Source organism: Chanodichthys erythropterus, chromosome 11 (assembly GCF_024489055.1).
Source record: "Chanodichthys erythropterus isolate Z2021 chromosome 11, ASM2448905v1, whole genome shotgun sequence".
In the NCBI taxonomy this organism is placed as follows: domain Eukaryota; kingdom Metazoa; phylum Chordata; class Actinopteri; order Cypriniformes; family Xenocyprididae; genus Chanodichthys; species Chanodichthys erythropterus.
In genome coordinates this window covers 31,436,727-31,462,800 of record NC_090231.1, presented here as the reverse complement: position 1 = coordinate 31,462,800, position 26,074 = coordinate 31,436,727, and the positions used below count along the sequence as shown (strand labels likewise).

General features: G+C 36.3%; 1 protein-coding gene across 2 annotated transcripts in view; it reads right to left on the bottom strand.

Annotated features, from left to right (window-relative positions):
* map2k5 (mitogen-activated protein kinase kinase 5) overlaps positions 1-26,074 on the bottom strand; it is a 69,699-nt gene that overhangs the window by 35,022 nt on the left and 8,603 nt on the right. Inside the window, exons 7-14 of one of the 2 annotated variants that reach the window (XM_067400733.1) lie at positions 23,760-23,811; positions 18,733-18,797; positions 12,280-12,319; positions 10,097-10,165; positions 9,043-9,124; positions 8,870-8,931; positions 8,489-8,537; positions 6,670-6,743 (exon numbers count right to left, since the gene is read on the bottom strand). In XM_067400733.1, the coding sequence (XP_067256834.1) occupies positions 6,670-6,743; positions 8,489-8,537; positions 8,870-8,931; positions 9,043-9,124; positions 10,097-10,165; positions 12,280-12,319; positions 18,733-18,797; positions 23,760-23,811 (493 nt within the window). The remainder of the gene's footprint in view (positions 1-6,669; positions 6,744-8,488; positions 8,538-8,869; positions 8,932-9,042; positions 9,125-10,096; positions 10,166-12,279; positions 12,320-18,732; positions 18,798-23,759; positions 23,812-26,074) is intronic. The other variant, XM_067400734.1, reaches the window with a different exon arrangement.

Below are 26,074 nucleotides of genomic sequence, written 5' to 3'. Positions count from 1 at the left end.
ACAGTGTAATTATACATTTAAGTACTATCAATTAACAACATGTAATTAGTGGCATGTAATTATGCACAATTCACTGTTTTTAATATAGTAAGTACATGTAACATGTTTAACAAGAACACTGTAAAACAAAGTGTTACTGCAATATTTTTAGCAGGAAATCAACTAGAACATCAAAAAGAGGAAATATCAAGTGTGTGACCAGAATTCTTCTACTGTGGTGATTATTCAGTGCAAAGGTGTTGTCACAACACCAAAAATTCAGTAATTGGTGCCAATTCCAAAAAAAAAATTAATGGTTCTTTGGTACAGCACCTTGGCCTTCGCAGATCTGTTTTGACATTTTTTGTCCTGTCCATTGCCATGGTTATCACTGTCAAGCATTACAATTTAAGATTCAGCCAAGCATTTAAATATGGATCTCACTCCTGAAACTTTGCATTGTGTACTTAGCAGCAAGACATAAAAAAGACATAATAAAAAAATAATAATAATGAAAAGCTGTCTATAACTGTAGCTGTCAATCATTGAAAAGAAGATACAGTTGTGGTCAGAATTATTGTCACACTTGGTATATATGAAGAAAGCAGCCTGTAAAGATAAATCTTTATTAAAAAAAAAATTATTAAAAAAATTCACAAAAATCTAACCTTTCAATGACGTAAAAGAATCATAAATAGTAAACGAACAAATGTGGGGAAAATCTCACTATGTAATAAATACTTTTCTCCAAAACACATTGGCCACAATTATTGACACCCTTTTATTCAATACTTTTTTTCAGCCTCCTTGTGCCAAGATAACAGCTCTGAGTCTTCTCCTATAATGCCTGATGAGTTTGGAAAACACCTGACAAGAGATCAGAGACCGATCCTTCATACAGAATCTCTCCAGATCCTTCAGATTCCCAGCTCCATGTTGGTGCTTCTTCTCTTCAGTTCACTCCACTCAATTTTCTTAGGGTTCAGGTCAGGGGACTGGGATGGCCATGGCAGAAGCTTCATTTTGTGCTCAGTGACATTTTGTGCTCGTGTTGATTTGATGTTTGTTTTGGAACATTGTTTTGGTCAGGTTATGATTTTTTATCTGTCGGTATTTGATAGAATCCATGATACCATGTATCTGAACAAGATGTCCAGGACCTCCAGCAGAAAAATAGGCCCACAACAATAAAGATCCAGCAGTAGATTTAACCATGGGCATGGGGCACTTTTTATCCCCATTTGCTGCAAAAAATGATTTATTTTTTACAGCCATCTTTGATCATATTTACCAAGGATGACAATAATCCTGACCACAACTGTATTTTAAGAAACAATTTGGTTACCAATATTTTTCAAAATATTTTATTTTGTGTTCTACAGTCATGTAGATTTGGAACAACATGAGGGTGAATAACTGATGACAGATGATTTTTGGGTAAACTATCCTTATAAGTACTAAATTTTATTCTTAAATTAAGCATTATGGGTTTGTTCAAATCTCTAATCCTAAGTATGAACAATAGTAATAGTAATGCAGTACTATCACAGTTTTCATTTTAAAGGACAAGACAAGAGATACAGTGCTCAGCGTAAATGATTACACCCCCTTTGAAAAGTAACATTTTAAACAATATCTCAATGAACATAAAAACAATTTCCAAAATGTTGACAAGACTAAGTTTAATATAACATCTGTTTAACTTATAACATGAAAGTAAGGATAATCATATAACTTAGATTACACATTTTTCAGTTTTACTCAAATTAGGGTGATGCACAAATGAGTACACCCTACAACAAAAACTACTACATCTAGTAGTTTGTATGGCCTCAATGATTTTTAATGACAGCACCAAGACTTCTAGACATGGAATGAACAAGTTGGCGACATTTTGCAACATCAATCTTTTTCCATTATTCAAGAATGACCTCTTTTAGAGACTGGATGCTGGATGGAGAGTGATGCTCAACTTGTCTCTTCAGAATTCACTATAGGTGTTTAACTGGGTTCAGATCAGGAGCCACTGAATCACTTTCACCCTGTTCTTCTTCAGAAATCCAACAGTGGCCTTAGATGTGTGTTTAGGATCATTGTCATGTTGGAAAAGTGCACGACGACCAAGGGCATGGAGTGATGGTAGCATCTTCTCTTTCAGTATAGAGCAGTACATCTGTGAATTCATGATGCCATCAGTGAAATGCAGCTCCCGACACCAGCAGCACTCATGCAGCCCCACATAAGGACACTGTCACCGCCATGTTTCACTGTAGGCACCATGCTTTTTCCTTTGTATTCCTCACCTTTGCGACGCCATACAGTTTTGAAGCCATCACTTCCAAAAACATTTATCTTAGTGTTAACTTCCGTGGACGACCTGGACGTCTCTGTGAGAAGGTTGAAGTTCCATCTTTTTTAAAATTTTTGTACCACTTTTGCTACAGTATTTTGACTAATAAGTAAAGCTTTGCTGATCTTCTTGTAGCCTTCACCTTTCTGGTGTAAAGAAATTATTTTCTTTCTCAGGTCTTGTGACATTTCTCTTCCATGTGGTGCCATTGCTGACAGCATGAAATGGGAAGGGTTTTAACACCCTTTTATAGTCAGCTGTCTGCTGGACACCTGTGTAATGAATATTAGACTCACCTGTGGTTGAAATCTTGTTAAATTAGACATTTGTAGACTAAAATTTAGCTTTGCTCCAGAGACTTTCAGTGGGGTGTACTCATTTTTGCATCACCCTAATTTGAGTAAAACTGAAAATTTAGTTCTCAAAGTTATTTTATTAACCTTACTTTCATGTTATAAGTTAAACAGATGTTATATTAAAACTTAGTCTTGTCAACATTTTGGAAATTGTTTTTGTGTTCATTGAGATATTGTTTAAAATGTTACTTTTCAAAGGGGGTGTACTGATTTATGCTGAGCACTGTAAATACATAAAAAATTAGGGATGCACCGAAATTTTCAGTGGACAAAATTATCGGCCGAAAATTGCATTTTCAGATTTTGGCCGAAAGAGAATAAAGGGCAAACGTATATGCCGTCCTAGCCCTCGGTGTTCAGCGCTCAGGTATCACTCTTGCGTAGCATTATTTGTAACTTTGCGAGCGGCACCAATTCCAAACATGCACGACTTCGAAGGGGCTCTGGCCGAGCAGATAATTCTGTATCGGTAATTCTTGCTCTGTTCAATGTTCTGCTTTGTGTTTGCACTCTGCACAGTTGAAATAATTTAAATAAAAAAAAAATAAAAAAATGATTAAAAAAGGATATTTTCCGTTTCGGTCAAGTGCATCAAGAAATTTCAGTTTCGGCTCAGAATTTTCATTTCAGTGCATTCCTATTAAAAATGGTAACCCTTCACAGTAAGTTTAAATTTTTTAGCATTAAAGGGATAGTTCACCCAAAAATGAAAATTTGATGTTTATCTGCTTACCCCCAGGGCATCCAAGATGTAGAGGACTTTTTTTCTTCAGTCGAACGCAAATTATGATTTTTAACTTTAACCGCTGCCGTCTGTCAGTCAAATAATAGCAGTGATTGGGAACTTGAACAATAAGAGTCGAAAAAACTTCCATAGACAAATCCAAATTAAACCCTGCGGCTCGTGACGGCACATTGATGTCCTAAGACACGAAACGATCGGTTTGTGTGAGAAACCGAACAGTATTTATATCATTTTTTACCTCTAATACACCACTATGTCCAACTTCGTTCAGCTTCCGGCTAGTGAGGTCTGATCACGCTCTGACAACGGAAGTGATGTCTCGCGCTCATTGAAGTATATGGGCGAGACATCACTTCCGTCATCACAACGCGTTTTTTGACCTCACTAACAGGAAGCTGAACAAAGTTGGACATAGTGGTGTATTAGAGGTAAAAATTATATAAATAATGTTCGGTTTCTCACACAAACCGATCGTTTCGTGTCTTAGGACATTAATGTGTCGTCACGAGCCGCAGGTTTTAATTTTGATTTGTCTAAGCAAGTTTTATTCACTGTTATAGTTGAAGTTCCCATCTACTGCTATTATTTGACTGACAGACGGCAGCGGTTGCAGTTAAAAATCATAATTTGCATTCAACTGAAGAAAAAAAGTCACCTACATCTTGGATGCACTGGGGGTAAGCAGATAAACCTCAAATTTTCATTTTTGGGTGAACTATCCCTTTAATTCAAATGTTACATTTATTAAATAATGAACAACACTTACTTACAGTGTTTACAAATCTAGGTTCATATATATATATATATATATATATATATATATATATATATATATATATATATATATATATATATATATATATATATATATATATATATATATTTATTAGGGGTGAAAAAAAAAAAAAAAAAAAAATCGATGCATTGACGCATCGCAATTCTCTCTCCAAAGAGTTCTTAAACGCAGTTGCAAGATGATGCTGCGTATGCTTTATGGTGCATGTCCACTGGCGCGGAGCAGAGCGAGCGTTTTCAATTCATTCATATGGAAGTTGAGCTTCACTCTCACTCACGAGCCTGAAGAAGCTCAACTTCCATAGGAATGAACTGAAAACGCTTGCTCCACGCCAGTGGACACGCACCGTCAGAAACACCCCTATTCTGCTTGTTTCCATTTCCTTTCATACACACACAACTTGAACCTTCTATAAAATAATCTTTCATACAGTTCGGAAAGGCTTGAGTGAATTACATGCACAGACATTCACGTGGTTCATTGCACAGGATATGCGCTGTGGGAAAACCGCGCTTTGCTTGATGTGGCGCTTGCGGTTTGCGTTCTCACCCGCCTGTAGGCCTATTTTCCTTACAAATGCTCTACGAAGGCATCATTTATGTTGTTTGGAATGCTGTGGGCTTATATTTTATAAATACGAAACTCACTGACAGAAGGCTGCTTTCAATTTCAAACACCCACGTGCGCTTTGTGAAGAGCGCTCGCGCAAGTGGCTGTGCGCGACTCCGTGTACGTGTAAGTGGTTATGTGCTTGAATCTGAAAATGCTTTTATGACGCAAATTAATGTAACTGAAAGTCAGATCTGTGCATTATTGTGAATGCAGCTTATTAGATCTTTCGCTGTCAAGGATGACATCAGTAATAATCAAACAACTGTAAAGCTGAGAAAGAGAAAAATCCCTCACAGCTTTTGAATGGAAAACGTTCAGATACTCTTAAATACTGAGAGCACTCTTTGTTTATTGCTTCATTGTTCCTCTTTATTATTATTTATCAGACTACTTGTTTTTATGTTTTGAAGCTGTTTATAGCCTCTACTTAAAAATCTTAACATACAATTGTATTACATTTTTAAACTAGTAATTATTTAAAAAGTAGTTTTTAAAAAAAATTAGGGTTACGAAATAATAATAAATAAGAAAAAAACAAGATCAAGAATCCTTTTGGAATCGGATTGTGACTCCCAGAATCAGAATTGGATCGTGAGGTGCCTAAAGATTCCCACCCCTAATATATATTACTTAATTACCAGTTCATGTTAGTTCATATTACATTAACATTCATTTATACTTAAAACTACAAATGTATTAGTGCACTCAGAAATTCACATTAAACTACATTGATAAATACTGTAAAAACACTGTTGATCATGATACTTTATGCATTAACTAAATGTCAATGAATTGAACCTTATTGTAAAGTGTTACCTTCAAAACTACCTAACAAACAGACTCCTTTTACTCATCCTAATAGCAGTGACAGCATTGGATATCCAGTACATCACAGACACACAACCTCAAAAGTGAAACATTATCCCCTAAACATTATGTGTACAGTCAACAATAATATAGAGAAGCTGACACATTCAGTCCTCTGATACAAGCAGCACAGTTATTATCTGTTTAAAAACATTGAAATTCAATACAGATGTGCCAGCAGATGACCTGAGCTCTCTGCCATAAGCTAAAGGACACAGTAAGAGGAACTGATTTAAATCTACTGAAAAGAGTGTGTTATTGTGAAGTGTTATTGAAATGCCAGCCTGGTTTAATTTTAGTCTGTACTCTCACAGGGGAGAGACAGTGAGATCCGGGCACAATGGCACATGTCAGCAATGACAGGACAAACATAATGAGAGCGTTCCCCCGCTGCCTGACGTGCGTCGGTGTGCGTGTGTGTGTAAGTGAATAAGAGAGACATAGGTTTACTATACAGTGTCATGGTCTGAACGGGCACAGAGGAGAACGCACACATGCACCTCATCCAGGGGTCAGCATCAACTGGAATCTCTTTGGGGAACATGGGTATGAATATTAATTAAAAGAGTGCTGTTTGGAGTGATTGGGCCCCATTGTTGAACTCCTGAGCGTATTAGAGGTGGAGAGACTAATGCTGACTTTCTCAGTCTGAGCTATTGTCTCCAGCCACACGCAGATGCCGTCTCTCACATGCACTGAATATATGCTCAATGTGGTAATTAGAAAGAGAGAGAAGTGAGAAGAGAGGAGCAATCTAGGGGGTATCTGGGGGTTAGGGAGCAAAGGCAAGAAGTCCCTGGAGGAATGAGACGAAGAAGAGAACAGAGACATGGAGACTGATAGGACAAAGGCTGATCTGATCTGTGCTCACAACATACACAACATGAGAAGCACTTGTGTGAGTATACACATTCATGCAGAAAAACATGCACAAAATGACCACAGGATACAAATTAAAACATACCTGCGTGCTGACTCCAAAGTCACACAGTTTGACCTGACCCCGTGTGTTAACCAGCATGTTGGAGGGTTTCACATCTGCACAGAGAAATAATGCATTTAAACAGAGACACAAAATATCAGAGTATTTCAGCATCTAATACCATTCTGACTAGATTACTCCTGCAGTGTTATTTGACAGACAGGTCAAATTGATGTAAATTTAACCAATACTCTTCATTCATAGTCAACTAGTTAATTAAAGGGTTAGTTCAGACAAAAATGAAAACAATGTCATTTATTACTCACCCTCATGCCGTTCCACACCCGTAAGACCTTCATTAATCTTTGGAACGCAAATTAAGATATTTCTGTTGAAATCCGATGTCTCAGTGAGACCTCCATAGCCAGCAATGACATTTCCTCTCTCAAGATCCATTAATGTACTAAAAACATATTTAAATCAGTTCATGTGAGTACAGTGGTTCAATATTAATATTATAAAGTGACGAGAATATTTTTAGTGCGCCAAAAAAACTAAATTTATTTAGTGATGGTCGATTTCAAAACACTGCTTCATTAAGCTTCGGAGTATAATGAATCAGTGTGTCGAATCAGTGGTTCGGAGCGCCAAAGTCATGTGATTTCAGCAGTTTGGCGGATTGACACTTGATCCGAATCATGATTCGACACAGAAGAATCATAACACTCCGAAGCTTCCTGAAGCAGTGTTTTGAAATCGGCCATCACTATATAAGTTGTTATTTTGTTTTTTTAGCGCACCAAAAATATTCTCGTCGCTTTATAATATTAATTATAAGAGGAAATGTCATTGCTGGCTATGGAGGCCTCACTGAGCCATCGGATTTCAACAAAAATATCTTAATTTGTGTTTTGAAGATGAACGAAGATCTTACAGGTGTGGAACAGCATGAGGGTGAGTAATAAATGAACTTTTTGGGTGAACTAACCATTTAATTATATGTGTGTGTCTTCTTTGAAAGTCATTTCTGTATGTCTGTTTTGAAAATTAGTGGCACAATAAGTAAATTACAAATTAATAAACAACAAATGGATTACACATTATTGTGTCACACAATACATAAAAACTAATCTGACTCTGTAAAATGTCTAATTATGAATACTTGATTTCTGTAATATGATTACACAATTTAGGTCATTACTACACAAATATGTATTTTCACATACACTACTTTAAAAGTTTGGTTTCGGTAAGATTTTTTTATTGTTTTGAAAGTCTCTTATCTACACCAAGACTACACGCTTGATTTAAAAAAAAAATAAACTAATAAAAGTAAAACTGTTTTATTGTGAAATATTACTACAATTTAAAATAACTGATTTCTATTTAAATAAATTTTCTCAAAATTCTTGTGATGGCAAAGCTGAATTTTCAGCAGCATTACTGCAGTCTCCAGTTTCACATGATCCATCAGGAATCATTCTAATATGATGAAGAATCATGTGCTCAAGAAATATTTCTTCTTATTAATGTTGAAAATAGTTTCTGCTGCTTAATATTTTTGTGGAAATCGTGATACATTTTTTATTTGATGAATGAAAAAAGTACAAAGAAACCACATTTATTTGAAATGAAAATCTTTTGTACCTTTATAAAATGTCTTTTGATCAATTGAATGCACCCTTGCTAAATAAAAGTATTAATTTCTTTAAAAAGAAATCTTACTGGCCCTTAACTTTTAAACAGTAGTGTACTTAATTTACTTCTAAATACACATGCCTAAATTAAGTTCTTACATGGATAGAAAATATTTATTATTATTTCAGACGCATTAAAAGTGACATAAAAGTGGCTTTCTCACCTCTGTGTAAAATCTTTAGGCTCCAGAGGTATGTTAATCCTTTTACCACCTATAGAGACACACACAAACACCCATACTCATTGAAAACAGACTCAGAAGAGACTCAAAAGGGTATGAGCGTCTACATCTGTTGTCTGTAGTGGATAGAGCTGTAAATTATCTAAACAGTGGCATATCTTTGATTATTGTGAGAAAGCGTGAGGGAGAGGGTAATGGGGGTCAGAACTGGAAGCAAATGACAATTCAGCACTAATAAAGTGTTACAAAGACAAAACACACATACATTATTAACACATTCTTGGATATGCCGATATCTCTCAGCTTTTCAAAATTCCCTGATATGCTTACTTGACAACAATTTCATGACTTGAAAGGACTTACCGCAACAGCAATCCTGCCCAATACATGCTCTGGGATTCTCCAGTAGACATCCAGTGAGCCCCCTACATCAAAAACAAACAATTCGGTTCAATTTGTAGATATGCTGAGCAATCTCTTCCTGTGCAAATGTTGACTCCCAAATACCTGACAATGTCAAAACAGATGAGACTCACCATCCATAAACTCAGTGCATATTGATATTCTGTTCTCCACAAAGAAAGCACTGTAGAACTTTATGATGTATGGAGAATCACACTGTAAACAACACAATCAAATATATCAGAACTATCACAAATGTACACTACCGTTCAGAAGTTTGGGGTCGGTATTTTTTTTTTTTTACCTTTTTTTGATCAAAGGCACATTTGTGAAATCTGTGCTAGTTTATGGCACTGTAGTGATATAAACATGTCTTTATGGTTATGACAAGAACATTTTTTAATACTTTTAGGCCAACCGTTTATTGACTAATTTGAATGATTCAGCTGATGGCTGTGAATGACACTTTATTATTAAGAAAAATATACCACTGTTGAAAAAATGAGACTAATTGTTTTCATTAAGTATTTGGTTGGTAGTTATTTATAGTAAGCCATGTGATGCTACTGACGCAATACTATTCCATTCAACATGTGAAACTGGCTGATTATTCGATGTGATTGGCTCGTTGTTGCAAAGAGTGATTGGTATAAATTAAAGTCTATCTAGCAGCTGTTGTCAGAGCAGGTTACTGGAGCAGATGGCCTAAACTACACAGGCACTGATCCCTGAATAATTCATGACACTTCTTTCATACTTATCACAGTCATATACCTCAAACACCTAATCAGAAAGCTGAAACCACACATAGCTTTAAACAAACTTGGTTTTCACCTGGAAAAGGACTCCAAACTTAATCAAGAATAAAGTGAGGAGTACAAAGCAAATTATTTAGAGTATTTATGCACGTTACTTTTAATTCTTAAGGCTATATTCATCTCTCACTCAAGTATTGGCAGTGTCAAGGTCAAAAAGCTCACAAAGTGACACTTGAGTGCTTAAGAAAGAGGGCAAAATGCTCTAAGTTTAATTAGAGTAATTGAGAGAGAATACAGCATTGTGGGTGTGCACATTTTTGAAATTAGATCACTGCTCTTATCCACTGAAAAGAGGACTGAAGTGCATTGAAAATAACATCATAAAGACACAGATTAAGTAATCAAGCACGGAGGAAAAAAAGGATCAGACCTTATAAAGGATCTCAAGCTCTGACATGATTTGCTTCTGCAGCTCCACCGTGATGTCTAAAGGAATAACCTGGAAAACAAGCACAAGGCCCTCGTTTGAACGAACACACTCAAATCAAACTTTATTAGATAACTATTTATCAGATAAGCACTGAAACCCATTTACACCCAAACTCTTAAGTAAAAATAAATTATATCAAACCAATATATGCAATACTAGACTCTCTGCCCACCATTGCCACAATTTTACACAGATAATATAACTTGCAAACATAAGCAGTCATTCAAAAGGGGAATACTTTTCTGACTGTAATCATCTACATGAACTGCATCAATACTTGTTTCAGCTTGCTTCGAGGTTGAGAATGGATGCTTGAAATATGCTCAAAGAGTTTCTCTTCAAACAGTACTGACAGGAAAATCAACAGTCTACCATTAAAGAAAGCAAAAAGATATTCCAAGGCTGCATTTTTGTCCAATATTACAAAAGTTTTGAACTAGAAACAGTTTTTTTGTTGCAACCAAGGCACTTGCTCTCTCTCTTCCCCACTTTTGTAATGAAGCAGCGACTAGCTAAAATGCTTCTTTAGTTAAGGTTAGATTATCAGCCTCCCACTGAAATAATTGATTACAGGTAAGGCAGTAAGGCAAGGCCACACAGTTAAAGCTCAGCAGAGATCACTTACAGCCTTAGCCAAATAGATAGCCCTGCTCGAGCAAACCCAGGCAGAGTGCAGACGGAAAGATGAGCAGACACAGCAGATGAAATGAAAGGAAAGGAGGACAGATAGGAGATAAGACATAAGAGAAGTGAGAGGATAAATGTAAACTAAACAGATGTAAATGAGAGGGAGGGATAGGGATAAAATGTGAGAAAAGAACAGAAGAAATGACAGAACAGAGAACAGCTAAGATGGAAAATTAAACAACCTCTGTGGCGTTTGAGGACCACAAACATGCTTAAAGGATTAGTTGACTTTCAAATAAAATTTTCCTGATAATTTACTCACCCCCATGTCATCCAAGATGTTCATGTCTTTCTTTATTCAGTCAAAAAAATATTAAGGTTTTTGATGAAAACATTCCAGGATTTTTCTCCATATAGTGGACTTCAATGGCCTCCATACGGTTGAAGGTCAAAATTGCAGTTTCAGAAGTGCGGTTTAGGCGGAAGCACATGCAAGACGATCATTTGTTTATTATAAAGCATATACATTTACATTTTTTTCCGAAAAACAAAAACAAAAAAAAACAAAAAACTGCAATTTGGACCTTCAACCGTTTAGACTTGAACATCTTGGATGACATGGGGGTGAGTAAATTATCAGGAAAATTTTTCGAAAGTAAACTAATCCTTTAACTGTGGTGGCACGTGCAGGAGTGCTGGATTTGCTCTTTTGTGCTCTTCAAATAGCAGAGCACTATTAACATCTCCAGAAGTTATTCATTGCATTCTGCCGCAGTAAAATCCACCTGTAACAGAGCCGCTGAGGTCTTGCTCCCTTGACTTCACCTCTTCTGTACTGCAGATTTTTTTATTATTAAAAAAACAAACTGGCTGTATGATTTGCATTAGTTGAATGTGAGTTATAATATAATACATTGGGTCTTTGGTATGATGTCATGGTTTTCTTTATGAGCCAAGTAATTAAGCCAAAATGCAATCTACAAAATATGTACAAAAATGTTATTTAAGGTTACTATAGAGCATTAGTGAATTCCTTTCGCCTTCCCTATTCTACTCATGGAAAAAACGAAACTGGCGCCACGTTTGTTCCGTAAGTAGAATAGGAAAGGCGTAGAACATTCAGCGAAAGCATTTTGAAGTATGTGGAAACGGGAAGAATGTTCAAGGCGATCATTTGTGTTTATAAAGCATAAATGGTTGTATTATTTATTCCTCGTCCTTATTCTATCGTTTAAAGCCCTTTGAAGCTGCACTGAAACTGCAATTTGGACCTTCAACCTGTTGGTAGCCGTTGAAATCCACTATATGGAGAAAAATCCTGGAATGTTTTCCTCAAAAATCTTAATTTCTTTTCGACTGACGAAAGAAAGACATGAACATCTTGGATGACATGGGGGTGAGTAAATTATCAGGAAAAGTTTATTTAAAAGTGGACTAATCCTTTAAGATCCAGAGCTTGAGGTTCTAAAGCTTATAAACTAATGTATTGGTCTTACCTTAACTGCTACAATTCTCTTCCCAAGCATGTGGTATGCTCTGTCAAAAAGGAAACATTTATGATTAATGTCAATGCACACATTAATAAATAAACAAACAAATAAATGGTATATATACTGTTGCTGCCCTAATTTTTTAAGTGCAATCAATCAACTTGGATGTTGTAGTCACTTGACATGAAACAGACTTAAAAAAGGAGTTGAATCTTGTATAACTTAAAAAAATGTTGAAAATTGCTTAAATTAATTTGATAAGTTAAAGCAATGTAAAAACTAACGCAATATCGCGTTCAATATTGACGGCGATTCATATAGATATTGAATGCGATATTGCGTGGCTTATCAGTGATCTACGGCTCTGTCTATTAAATGCCGCTTCATTTGAAAGCAGGTGATGGCGATTTAGCGGTAATCAGGGAACCGGCTTTACTGACGAAATGCGCGTGACAAAAGCATTCAATATATAGCCCAGCCCTACTTGAGTGCAGTGAGATTTTTTTTTTGAAAGAGCAAGGACATTAAATTGATCAAAAGTGACAGTAAAAGACATAATGTTTCCACAAAAACTAAGCAGTGTTTTTAACAGTGATGAAAAGAAGTTTCTTGAGCACCAAATCAGCATATTAGAATGATTTTCTGAACTCACATTTATTTGAATATAGCTTTTCATAATGTATATTGTTTCAAAGCTGCTTTACAGAAAACGCATGTTTCTACATTACAATTTAGAGTAATATGTTATCAGATGTGACGGTATCCAAGTAATGTCCATATGTACATATCTAAGATAATGCAAATCATTTAGTACTGTAAACTAACATCATATATTCATTTAGTCAATGAGCGATCATGTGATCACATGACACTGAAGACTAGAGTAATGCCTGCTGAAAATTCAGCCTTGCCATCATAGGAATTAATTACATTTTAAAATACATATCCAGATAGAAAAAGTTTTCCATGTGAATATTTCACAATATTACTTTTATTTTGATCATTTCTGAACTGCAGCATTGGTGAGCATAAAAGATTTCTTTAAAAAATTAAAACAATATTTTACTGGCCCCAAAGCTTTATACATAGCTAATTTAAATATCTAAGTGAAATTTGTTATCTATTATATATTTGTTTTCTAATGCATTTAAACACAGTTTCACATTCCATCCTTGAATGCCAATTACTGAATGTCCATCCTTGTATTTTTTTATGTTTAAGGTTTTAAGTCAGAGCAACCGGAGACGTACAGCTATATGTCTAAGTAAGACACTTTTAAACATTTGTATTTATTTACAGATTATCAGCATCTTAATCGCTACAAAAAAGAGCTCAGAGGAGGGGTGTCCTCATCCTAAGTGTCAAATGGAGGTGAGGTCAACACTGAGTCAGTCACCTGCGAAACCTCAGACATTCTGAGCTGTGGAGCGTTATCAGCTCCGTTCCCGTTTCAGCGTGAGCTCTCCCAGACAGGCCTCCTGTTACAGGTCGAATTAACGGCAAAGCCGCAATTATTTAATTATGATCCTTGCTCATTCCGAGCAGTGGATCTGGTTACTGCAGTAGGTTCTGAAGAGGGTTTGGGTTACAATAACCCACGACACGGTCCATTCCACCAGATAATATACTATAACAACAGACAGCTGCCAAACGAGGGTGGATTTAACAACACAGGCACACTGTATGTGTGTGTGTGTGAACAAAAGAAACAAACAAAAGAAAGAACAGAAAAAGAAAAAGACTGATTATGACGCTCTGTATGGGGGTGCGCATACGTCTGCAGTAAACAAATTCGTAATGGTTCATGTTTGAGACAGTGCTTGTGATTTATGGGAAATAGATGACTGATCTTGTTACAGCTCCAGACACCTCGTAACTCCGGCAAGCCTTTAATTAATGTCGCTCTAAGTGACGCGACGGCTAACTTCCCTCATTTAGGGTGACGACACTCGATCCCATCTCACCTCTGCACGTACACTTTACACTTCAGAAGATTCTGAGCCATACAAGATACAGAGATGCCTAGTGACATGCCTAATATGTGCTTATTGGGAACATATTATTAAATTAATATGTATGGAAAATTAAATCTCAAAGTGTTTTAGTCATTTCTGAAGTCAACTGAAATGACAAACTCAAGCAATATCACCTGTTAGAGGTGGTAAGGCTTAATGGGTAGTGACGGGTATAGCTCAGGCCTGACCATCAAAAGGTAGTCCAGTTGCTAGATCCACATCATGCATTTAGCGTATTGTGCCCTTGAGCAAGACACTTAACCTAAGGTCTTTCCACAGGGATAGCCTGTGTAATATGTACGCTATACTCTGCTTTGGATAAAAGCATCTACTAAATGACTACTTACTGCTTACTAAAGTCAAGTTTGCCAACCCAACCAATGATGTTGTCTGAATTGTCGCTTCAGGACAGTAATAGATCTTACTAAGCCCATTTACAAAGTTCATCTAAAGTCCTTGAACTTTGACCCTGCTGAGTAGTCATGCATGGATGATTTAAGACTGACAGACGTGTGGTCAGAGCAGAGCGAGGTGACGTAGTGACGTGTGGTCCTGACCCCCGTAAATGTGTCCCTATTCTCTGTTTGTTATTTACACTCCAGAGCCCGAGGTAATGAAAGCTCTGTCATGCAGTATTCATGGACCTCTAGAAGACAGCCATCCCATGCATGTGCGTTTGCAGACGAACACACACGCACGCAACCACACAAACAGGTTTCGATTACAGTGACCAATGCGGACCAGACAGTTCTCTCAGTCTCTTTCTCTATGCCATCTAACCTGAGATGACCAGATGATCGCCTCACCTGAAAAGAAAGCCACAAAGAGAGGTGCACAAGAGGAAACACCAGGGAGGGGGAAGAAACAATAGTTTACTTGTTTGATCATCGATTTTCTTATTTATTTACTCTTGTCTTTACTCATTTAATAATTTACTTTGTTTTATAATCACGGAAAATTAGAATCTTTTTTCATTTTTGCAAGCAAAGATGGAGTGTTTATTAATGAATCAGGTTATTTTCTGGTAGTGAGGTAAAAACATAGCCTAATCATTTGTGTATCTGACTGAGTATTCCATTTATTATGTCTGTTGTGATGTTAAATAAAGCATTCAAAACCAAAGAGCATTCCAACTAGTGATGTCATGATACTGAAATTTCCAACTTCCTTTTGATACCTTGAAAAATATAGATATTCAATACCATTTTCAATAGGGAAAACTGCCATGTATAATCACCATACAAATAATTTGTTATTATCTCATATATATATATATATATATATTATATATATATACAAATATCTCAAATGTTTTAATAATTTTGTTCATTATGTTGTAATAGCTTACAAACAGCACATGGAGGCTTTATTTGAATCGTTGAACTACATTTTTAAAAAGAGAGAGAAGTAAACAGTCAGTAATAAAATAAGAACAAAATTAAAGTAATCAAAAAATGAAAGTAACCAAATGTAAAATAACACTGGATAGTTTTCATTGTAAAAATTGAATACTAATTAATGCTTTTGTAACTAAAGTTACAAAGGTTATTCAGTCAAGAGCAGTGAGTGAGTTTCTCTTTGTCTTTTGTTCTTTAATTTACTTGACAGACAGCAGATTTATTAGGTTGCTGTCACTTTAAGAGCTTGTGCACGGATTCAACATACTGTTACACAACGTGTGTTTTCTCTCAACTATTTATGTTACAAAACTCACTGTATTTACATGCATACTCAGAAAAATGGGCATTTTGACAATTTTGTATGTATTTACTGTTTAAAGCTGCAGTTCGCAATTTTTCCTCTTTGTCGCCATCTCTGTTTGAAACCTGCAATTGCAGCCATATGCGGAACAGTTATCTGTACGTGCGGCACAGCTCGTCAGCGTGGATGAATCTAATGCTTGCTGTCAGTCACTGCACCGGTGTGGATACTGTACTTCAGAATCACAGATTCTACGTCTTGAAAGTATGACCAATATAAGAATTTTCACTGGAAAATATCATCTGAACAAGCAAGTAACATTTCTTCCACTTTTATTCTGACCAACTGAGGAAAAAAGCATTAGGCCTACAATAAATTGTGCTGCCAATGATGATTAAATCTAACGATCACTTAACTCGGATCATGCCAAACCATGCAAATTATTATTACTGTTATATTGTTCTCAAATTGTTAATGTTAACATCAGCATTGCGTGACTATGTATTTAGTGTATATTAGCGTTACCTTTACATTTCAATTTCTGTAGCCACTCCACAGTTCAAAGCCTTTTGCTTTTGACTATTAGTGAATCTCCAGTTGTCACTGATGATTGTCATTTGGACCTTTCTGAATTACAATCCGCCATCAAGACAAGTTTAATTATTTCAGCTGCTATGAGAAAAGGCTATAAATGTGCCGCTACCAGCAGCATCCTCACATGATAAAACCGACTAGCCTGGACGGACTCCTTCCTTTCTGTTTACGGGTGTGACGTAATGACGCACAGACGAACTGCTGCATGATCGAATTTCCAGCGGAAATCCACCATGTCGCTCTTATTATAAAACATTATTACAAGTTTACCGTTGTAAATCGAATCAAGATAATTAGATAATTTTTGAGCAAGTACATAACCAGCCAGTGTTCAAAACTGTTGATTGAAAAGTTACAGACTGCAGCTTTAAGTGCAATAAGCCACGAAAAATAAGTACATTTGATACTCGATAACTGTATGAGATGCAGCTTTAGGAGACCGCCACTTATATAGATCAGTGGTGCGTGTGCTTTTGGTTTGAGCACGAAACCTGTGCGAATTACTAAAATTATGCACAATACAAGCACTATTCAAACAGAGCGAATGAGCCGAGTGAGTGAAAGGAGCCGTGTGTGTGTCAATTCACTGTCAGAGAGAAAGAATGCGCAGCTGATATCTGTGTATCGATACTGCAGAAAAGGAGTATTGGAAACGTTTCAGATATTTTAGTAATACTGATATTTTTGAAAACACTAATTCCAAGATGTTAGCGAGACCAATATATGACATATATTATTATCCTCTTATGCTGTTACAGATTTTGATTGTAGTTCTGCATGAGATGAGAACACATTTCAAGAAAGAGTCTGAGTGCTTTTGCATTTAGCACTGTTCATATACAGTGTATGTATGTATGTAGGTGTATATATAAATGTGAGGAGAAATCCATATCTTTTGTTGTTGATTTCACAGGCTGTGTGTCCAATAAAACTATACAGTATTTTAGAAGTGTGGTGAATTATTGGTTGCAGAGAGCACAAAACCTATAAAAAAGAGAAATTTAGAAAGTGGCATTTTACCACATCAGTTTTTTTGTATATTCTTGCAAATAATATTTCAGAATTTCAGTCTATAAATGTAAGAATATTTGGTTTACTTTATCTTTTCGATGACGCAGGGTTATAAACACAGTAACACAACATCAAGGGGTGCAGGTTAGGTGAAAGCCTTACAGAAAAAAATATTTATTTATTCTTAAGAAAAGCAATTTAAGTGAATACCCTTGGCGCCATCCTGTATGCAGTCTGACGGTCACAAAGGTGTGTGTTTTGCATAAAGGAGAGTGTGTGTATGTGAGCAAGCACAGTAGAGGTGATCGAGGACAACTGTGGAGATGGATGAGAGACTGGCCTAAATTTCCCTACGAGCCACATCAGAGATTATATTACATTACATTTCACCTGCCGCTACCTGTACTGCACTGCAGCTGTCAGTCTGAGCAGGAAACACAATAACAGTGAATGTTTCCCTTCTTTAAAGATCATGAATATGCAGAGACCAGAAATAAATAAATAAAAACAAGCATTCCTGGTCTTATAATCTTTTAGAACACATTATAGACCCATTTTTGCTATGTGAGATCAAAGTTTGCATTGATTTTTAATGCATGTTCCACACAGACTTAAAAAGGAAAATATGTTCAGAACAGCTGTATTTCTTATCCATCACTTAAAAGAGAAGAAAAAAAAAAACTGGGAAAATGGTTTGAATTAAGAGATGAATGCAAAATTCAGCAGTTTCTTTTGTTTGAGGGGGGGAAAAATAATTCTAGGCAAACACATTTAGTGCTGAGCTTGTCAGACTGCATTCTTGTTTGGGTTGCAGTATTGGCTTTTATAAAATGGTCGAACAATTTCCAACAACCCAGAGGTTCTCCAACAGTAAGAGAAGAATATGATGAGAGTCTGGATTATCCACAAAAGCACACAGACTGAAATGAAATGAATTGTGTAAGACTACGGCCTTGTCCTGTCCTGTCACTGTATCTTGTAGGCTAGGTGTATAGTTTTGGCACAGAAGGGAGCTTTAAAAGGGTCAAAAAGAGTCACTTCAATATCAGAAGTGCTAAATCAGCATCGTCCTTTTGGTTTTGAAGAGGCTGACCACAATTGGTCTAATTAAATCCTAAAACATGAGAGCAGCACTCACTTGTAAACTGTTCCACCATTTCCATGGCCAAGTTGCTCCTGGTACTGGAGGTCATGTTCATTTATCTAAACAAACAAAGGGGAAAAAAAACAGAAATTTTTCTCTACATTCTGTTTTTATCTAAAGCATCTTCAAAAGAGTGTTATGCATGTCAGTGTGTGTGGAATCAGGTGTTTCTGTGCATTTCTTTGTGCGGTTAGGTGTATGCATGCATTCATAGACTCATATCTCTATGAGATGGCCACTACAGCAGTTTTATTTATTTTATTTCACTCAATAACTGTGTAAAATGTAAAATGAGCCGATTAATTAATTGAGAGAAAGAAAAAGAAGACAGAAGAGAGAAAGCGAGGCAGGAACATAAATTAAAGAGTTGCCACATTTGTAACAGCAACACCAAGTGGGAAAAAAACCTAGTGAAGTCCTAAAAAACTCAGAAATCCCACTGTAAGGTCATTGGAAGTTCAGTAGCGGAACAAAAAGGAGGATCAATACAACATTTCATGTCTAATATATAAAAAGACGACAGCAGCAAGGAGAGTGATAGGAAGTTTAATGATGATTTGTTTGCCTGTGCTGTCATGTTCGACTTTGATAAAAGCTGTCAAAATGGTAATACAATACAGGCGCTTCTGACACCAAGAGGCCAGAGGGACCAGTATGTTTTAACAAGCAGTCAGTTTTATGCACATCAAAATGCCCTCCATCTTTATTTCAACCTCTTGATTTCTTTGAATATAACAAAATACATGCTGTGGGATCTTAACTCTCAAAGCTTCAGGATTTCAGCCTGTGAGTTAGACTATATATCTGTGCCCAGTTGAAACAATTAAGAAAATGTTTTTACCATTAAAAGTTTTGTCAAAAATTATGTCATTAATCAATCACCCTCTTGTCGTTCAACACCCGTAAGACCTTCATTCATCTTCAGAACACAAATTAAGATACTTTTAATAAAATCTGATGGCTCAGTGAGGCCTCCTTTGACAGCAAGATAATTAACACTTTCAAACACTTTAAAACAGTTCATGTGACATGTGACTACAGTGGTTCATGAGAATACTGACGAAAATACTTTTTGAGTGCCAAAAAAACTAAATGACTTAAATATTTTAAAATATCTAGTGATGGGTGATTTCAAAACACTGTTTCATGAAGCATCTGAGCGTGTATCAAACTGCTAAAGTCACGTTATTTCAGTAAATGAGGTTTTGTTATGTCATAAGCGTTTCAAAACATTTTGAAATTTCAATAGTTCATGTGACTTTGGCAGTTTGATACACGCTCTGAACCACTGATTTGAAACAAAAGATTTGTAAAGATTCAAAGCTTCATGAAGCAGTGTTTTGAAATCGCCCATCACTAGATATTGTTGAATAAAGTCATTATTTTATTTTTTTGCTGCACAAAAAGTATTCTCGTCACTTCATATCATTAAGGTTGAACCATTGTAGTCACAGTTTTAAATATGTCTTAAGTACCTTCCTGGGCATTTGAAAGTGTAAATTATCTTGCTGGCAATGGAGGCCTCACTGAGCCATCAGATTTTATCAAAAATATCTTAAAGGGTTAGTTCACCCAAAAATGAAAATTATGTCATTAATGACTCACCCTCATGTCGTTTCAAACCCGTAAGACCTCCGTTCATCTTCGGAACACATTTTAAGATATTTTAGATTTAGTCCGAGAGCTTTCTGTCCCTCCATTGAAAACATTTGTACGGTAGACTGTCCATGTCCAGAAAGGTAATAAAAACATCATCAAAGTAGTCCATGTGACATCAGTGGGTTAGTTAGAATTTGTTGAAGCATCGAAAATACATTTTGGTCCAAAAATAACAAAAACTACGACTTTATTCAGCATTGTCTTCTCTTCTGGAATCCTTTCCATTGAATTGATTCCATTGAATCGTTTCATCTGTCGGCATTGGTAATGCACTTTTAAGGCGCCGTGGTTGTTTTTGGAGATTAGGACATCAGCGACATGCACACTTACACACCATTTTAAAAAATATAGCAATACCAAAATAGAGGTTTTACGGGTTTGGAACGACATGAGGGTGAGTCATTAATGACAGAATTTTCATTTTTGGGGGAACTAACCCTTTAATATCTTAATATCTTAATATCTTAATTTGTGTTCCGAAGATGAACAAAGGTCTTACAGGTGTGGAACGACATGAGGGTGAGTAATTAATGACAGAATTTTCATTTTTGGGTGAACTAACCCTTTAAGGGTTTTGTACCCTTTGCCGTAACCTGACACCCACCTCCCCAGAAATATAACTACGACAATGCAGACCGCAAGATCTGTGATTGGTCAGCTTGGTAGCATGATGCATCACATTTAGTCCTACACATTTCTGGCATATTTGAAATGCATTTCCTCGTCCATGTCTCTCAGTGAGCTGACATACGTATGACAGAAGTATAAATAGGCCTTATAATAGCCTCTTGCACATGTAGTCAGCTGCACTATTATACAATGCAGAGTTTAACTGCACAATGGCTGCTAAAAAAGACAACAAAGTCAGCAAAGCTTGCAGTTCTGCCTCCATGTTGTTTACACGGTCATCAAAGCTGGTTTGTTATTGTCGTCTTCTGGTAGCATCTTGGTCATTTAGGGGCTTGACGAATCAGGGAAAGATACGCAATGATCCCAATTCAGGGAGTGAATGTGGGCAGCCACGTCTTAGTTTTCAAAAGTCTCAGTTTTTTTCCGCCTACACTGAAAAGCAACCCCTCAAAGTAAAACGCGGCCTACAGCATTTATAAAAAGTCTTTCTTTCCGGGGGTTGAAAACTCTGGAGTAGTGTGGACACCATGCGTAACCATAACAAATGTTATGTGTTTTTAAAAGAAAATGTACTAGTGTGAAAAGGGCCTGAGGTTGACAAAGCAGAAAAACGCTGTGGAAGGTCACTCTAGTAATCTTCTGACCTGACCTGTAAATGCAGTTGCTAATTCCAGACACAGAGGATTATTTTCAGATCCAGCTTTGAACTGATTCATCCAGTCAACAAATTAACTCCCACTCAATTCAGTGAATCAATGAATTGTATAAAAGCCATGAGGGCTGTTCTTGAATCTGATTGGTTGAAGAACTTTCTAAAGTGTGCAATTATTTTTCAGTAAATGCACAGCTAAAGTAGATCTATATCACTTTGCCAAATTATTTTAGTAATTTCAATGGTTGTTACAGTGTTCAAAAAAAAAAAAAAAAAAAAAAAACACAATGAAACTGACCAAGCAAACAAATATAACAATAGGATAAATTGACTATAGTATTTCCATGTTTTTCCCACTAAATTAAGTTTTATTATCTGTGGAAAGCACACTATCTTCCCCCACTCGCACAAAATGTCTCAGTAGCGGGGTGGTAATGTCGCTGTTTTTGAAGCAATTAAACTTCACTATTAGTAGAGACTCTACTGCCGATGTTGAGAGACACACAGACTCAGGTAATTCACACAAGCTTAATTTCTCTCTCTCTCTCTCTCTCTCTGTCAAATAACTGCATTAGTGTGCATATCAGTGGCTCAAGACTCCGTTTACAGTTTTAAAACTACAGTTTGGAACTAGCAATGAAGGCTAGGCATGAGATGTAGGCTATTAGAAATTAGGGTTACACTTTATTTTAAGGTGTCAATGTTACATTTAAATTATGAGTAATATTAATTAACTACAAGTACTTTAGGGTTAGGGTTATGATTATGGTGTGGTTTAGGATTAGTTGCATGTAATTATACACAATATATAGTAATTACAATAGTAACTACATGTAACATGTAACAAACATTAAAATAAAGTGTTACCAAAATTAGTCCTACACACAAGAATTTTAAGGAAACAAAACTGAAAAATGTCTTGCAATGAAACATTTTAACAATATCTTGAGGCACGGCAACTGTAGTATAAGCGGAATCATTGACATTGACTGAGTCCCTTGGATTATTAGAAAAACAATGCACAGGCAAGGTGTTCCAACTCATTATTTTTCTAATAACTCAATAGCTCATCATCAATTACTCCTTACTCGCAGAACTGCAGAAGAGCAAACTAGATTTTAAAAGCATTGCTATTGTAATCCTCATCAACAACGATAACAATAATAACATTAAATTTATATTGATTATTGTTGTTGATAATAATTATTATAATAAAAATGCTGCGTTGTTATTACTATTATTATTATTAACAGCAGCATTTTTCATTAGCAAAAATATTAAATAATAACAATATCATTACTATATAGCTGAACAATCCATTTAAGTCATTTGTTTGTCATTGCTAATGTGACTAGTTAGGTGTCAGTATTTGTGTGTGTTATAGGGGAAGTGTTTCCCCTTGTGAACTGGACCTGATGTGCAGCCAAAGCTCTGCTGACAGGCCTCACCCCAACTATAGGGGGCCAATGCAGGGTATTTGATTAGGCTGAAGTGTGAGAGAGAGACATTGTTGTGTGTGTGTGTGTGTGTGTGTGTGTGTGTGTGTGTGTGTGTGTGTGTGTGTGTGTGTGTGTGTGTGTGTGTGTGTGTGAGAGAGAGAGAGAGAGAGAGACAGTGTGTGTGTGTGTGTGTGGGGGGGGGGGATTCTAGTGCTCTATTAACTGTGCATGTTACTGGTGTCACAGGGGATGTGACTGTCTTAATTGTCTATCTGACACACTTTAGTTGACAGACTGTCCTGCTAGGGGCTTGCAGGGGGGGGGAGAAGAGGTGACAGGGAAAGGGAGGAGGGGTGGGAAGCAAAAGGACACAGCTCTGATCACTCAAGATAAAGATCTCAACCATACCACAGAGAAAGGGTCAGTGAACAGGCCGTTAGGAGATGCTTTCACACATTCACACAGAGAATCTTCTACAGTGACAAATTAAATGGGATAAGTGCTATGAAGCATCACTGGTTCAGTGATAACAGCATCACAAACCAGATAATCAGATCCAAAAGAAGTGGGAATACTCTGCATTATGTGTGCGTATTAAAAGGTATACAGAAATAAAAGTGTGTGTTATGAAGCTACTATACCTGTCCATTCGTCAAAATCTTCTTAAGCTCAGCTGAAGACTTCTTTAAACTGCTGAAGCAAAAATACAAAGTATTAAACTGTGTACTAGAACAAAAATCTGACATGATGAGTAAATTGTTTAGACAGAGCAGTTACTTCACATTAGAAATGTAAGATGAGACTCAATTGGCTGATATGATTTGCTCCTGCATCACTGCTGAATACACACACTGGCCTTCAGACTGCAGGTCTGTTTCTTTCTCTCAGACCAGATCCAATTAAAACTGACAATGTTTGAATGAAGACTTGAAGGCTCCTGTTAGCGTTTCTCTTATTGAAGAGAATTACATTATTGAGACCTTTATAATTAAAATTAATCAACATCATCCTTAAATGTGCAGCAAGTGATTTCTAAGAGACAGTATCAATATTTGAAGTCAACCCAACCCTTCATCGCTCCGGCCAAAGTGCACAAAAAAAGCAATGCAAAGTTGAAGCGAAGCAAAACAATATTTTGTAAAAAAATAAAGCGAAGATGACGAACATACAACAAGAACAAAAAATGAACATACAGTGCACAAGACTATATACAAGCAAAAGTTTATTATTAGTCACCAGCAGCATCACACTAGCTCAACCCTGACACTCAAAACTGTCCTGTTATTATAGCTAACATTATGACCACAGCATATCTTGGTTCTGTAAAACATAGCAAAAGCAATGTTACTCACATATGGAGCAGAAAAATGCAACCTCGACACCCGCTTTCAGGCCTTCCTGCTTTGTTCTCTCCAGCATTAGAAAGCTTTTAACGCGCATCCTAAACCTCTTGCCTGATCATAACCCTTCTTTTTCCAGTGATATTCCTCTGACCTTTATTCTTTTGTAATGTCTCTCAGCCATCTCTCTTTCTACGGTCTTTCTTCAAATCTCCCTCTTGCTCCCTCTTAAACTTTATTTCCATAAAATTAAATTTATTCCTGTGATGGCAAAACTGAATTTTCAGCATCGTTACTCTAGTCTTCAGTGTCACAAGTAGTTGCTCATTTGAGATGACATTAGGCCAGAAAATTCTCAAGATAGTTTTTTGTGTGGAAAACAGAGAGCTTATTCAGGTCACCGTCTATCATCCTCCAACACTCTGAGCCAAATAATAAGGTGGAAAGCACACAGCTCTGATACAACTTCAGTTTGGTCTTTATGCTATACTGCTGGGATCTCCAAACATTATTCGGCATTCTAAAAGCATTTCTGGCCTCACTGATACGGCTCTTGAAGTCACTGTCTGCTCCTCCATCATATCTCATAATGCTGCCCAAATATGTGAACTCCTTGGTTATTGTAAGATCTTCTCCATATAACTGCACTGGTGAGGGATTGGGTGTCACGTTCCTTCAGAAATCATTCTAATATGCTGATTTTTTTTTTGCTCAAGAAACATTTGTTATTATCAATTAAAAACAGTTTTGCTGCTAAATAGTTTTTATTTATTTATTTATTCATGATTTAACGTCATGTTAGCAACAATGGCTTATATATATAAAATCTCATTACAATATCATTTCAATACATTACTTACAATAATAAAAAAATCAATCAATATACAAAAAAAAAATACATAAATAACAATAACAACAAAAGCAATAATAATATCATATAGTATCTTTTAATTTAATTTGTGATAAAAAATTTCCAGAATTCTTCCAGGAGAGACCTTTTTAATTGAATAAAAACGTTGTCTAATGTCATTTAAAACATTAAAAGGTGATAAAGAGGAGGTTTTGTTTTTATACATTTTTGCAATATTACTTGAAACGGTCTTTACTAACTGATAAAAGACTATTTATTAGGTGCACTGAAAGGAATAATATTAATATACATCATCTGTGCACGAGGTAGGGCCTTATCATCGTATAAACGATCTGGCTTGTCAATCACTGCCGTGACATTCCTTGTGAGAGACGAGCGCGGCTGCGCGCTCCAGTAACTTTCCACACTCCACAGGCGCCGCATGCAATGTTTTTGTCAGGAGACAGGAGTAACAACTGCAGATTATGAGTTACCTGCGGTGAGTCCAACATAATGAATCCACTAACATGACACAGCGAATGCCCGTGGTAAACACTCGTGTTCCAATACTCGTGCACGAGTTTTAGGATGCGTTCATGCGCTCATTTCAAAAACTCACTAACAGTCTTTGGTTTCTCAGTCGATGAAAAAATCCGCTTTATCACATTTAAATTGTTTTTGTAGAAACTTTTTTTCAGGATTTTTAAACAAAAACAGTATTTATTTGAAATAGAAATATTTTGTAACATTATAAATGTCTTTGTTG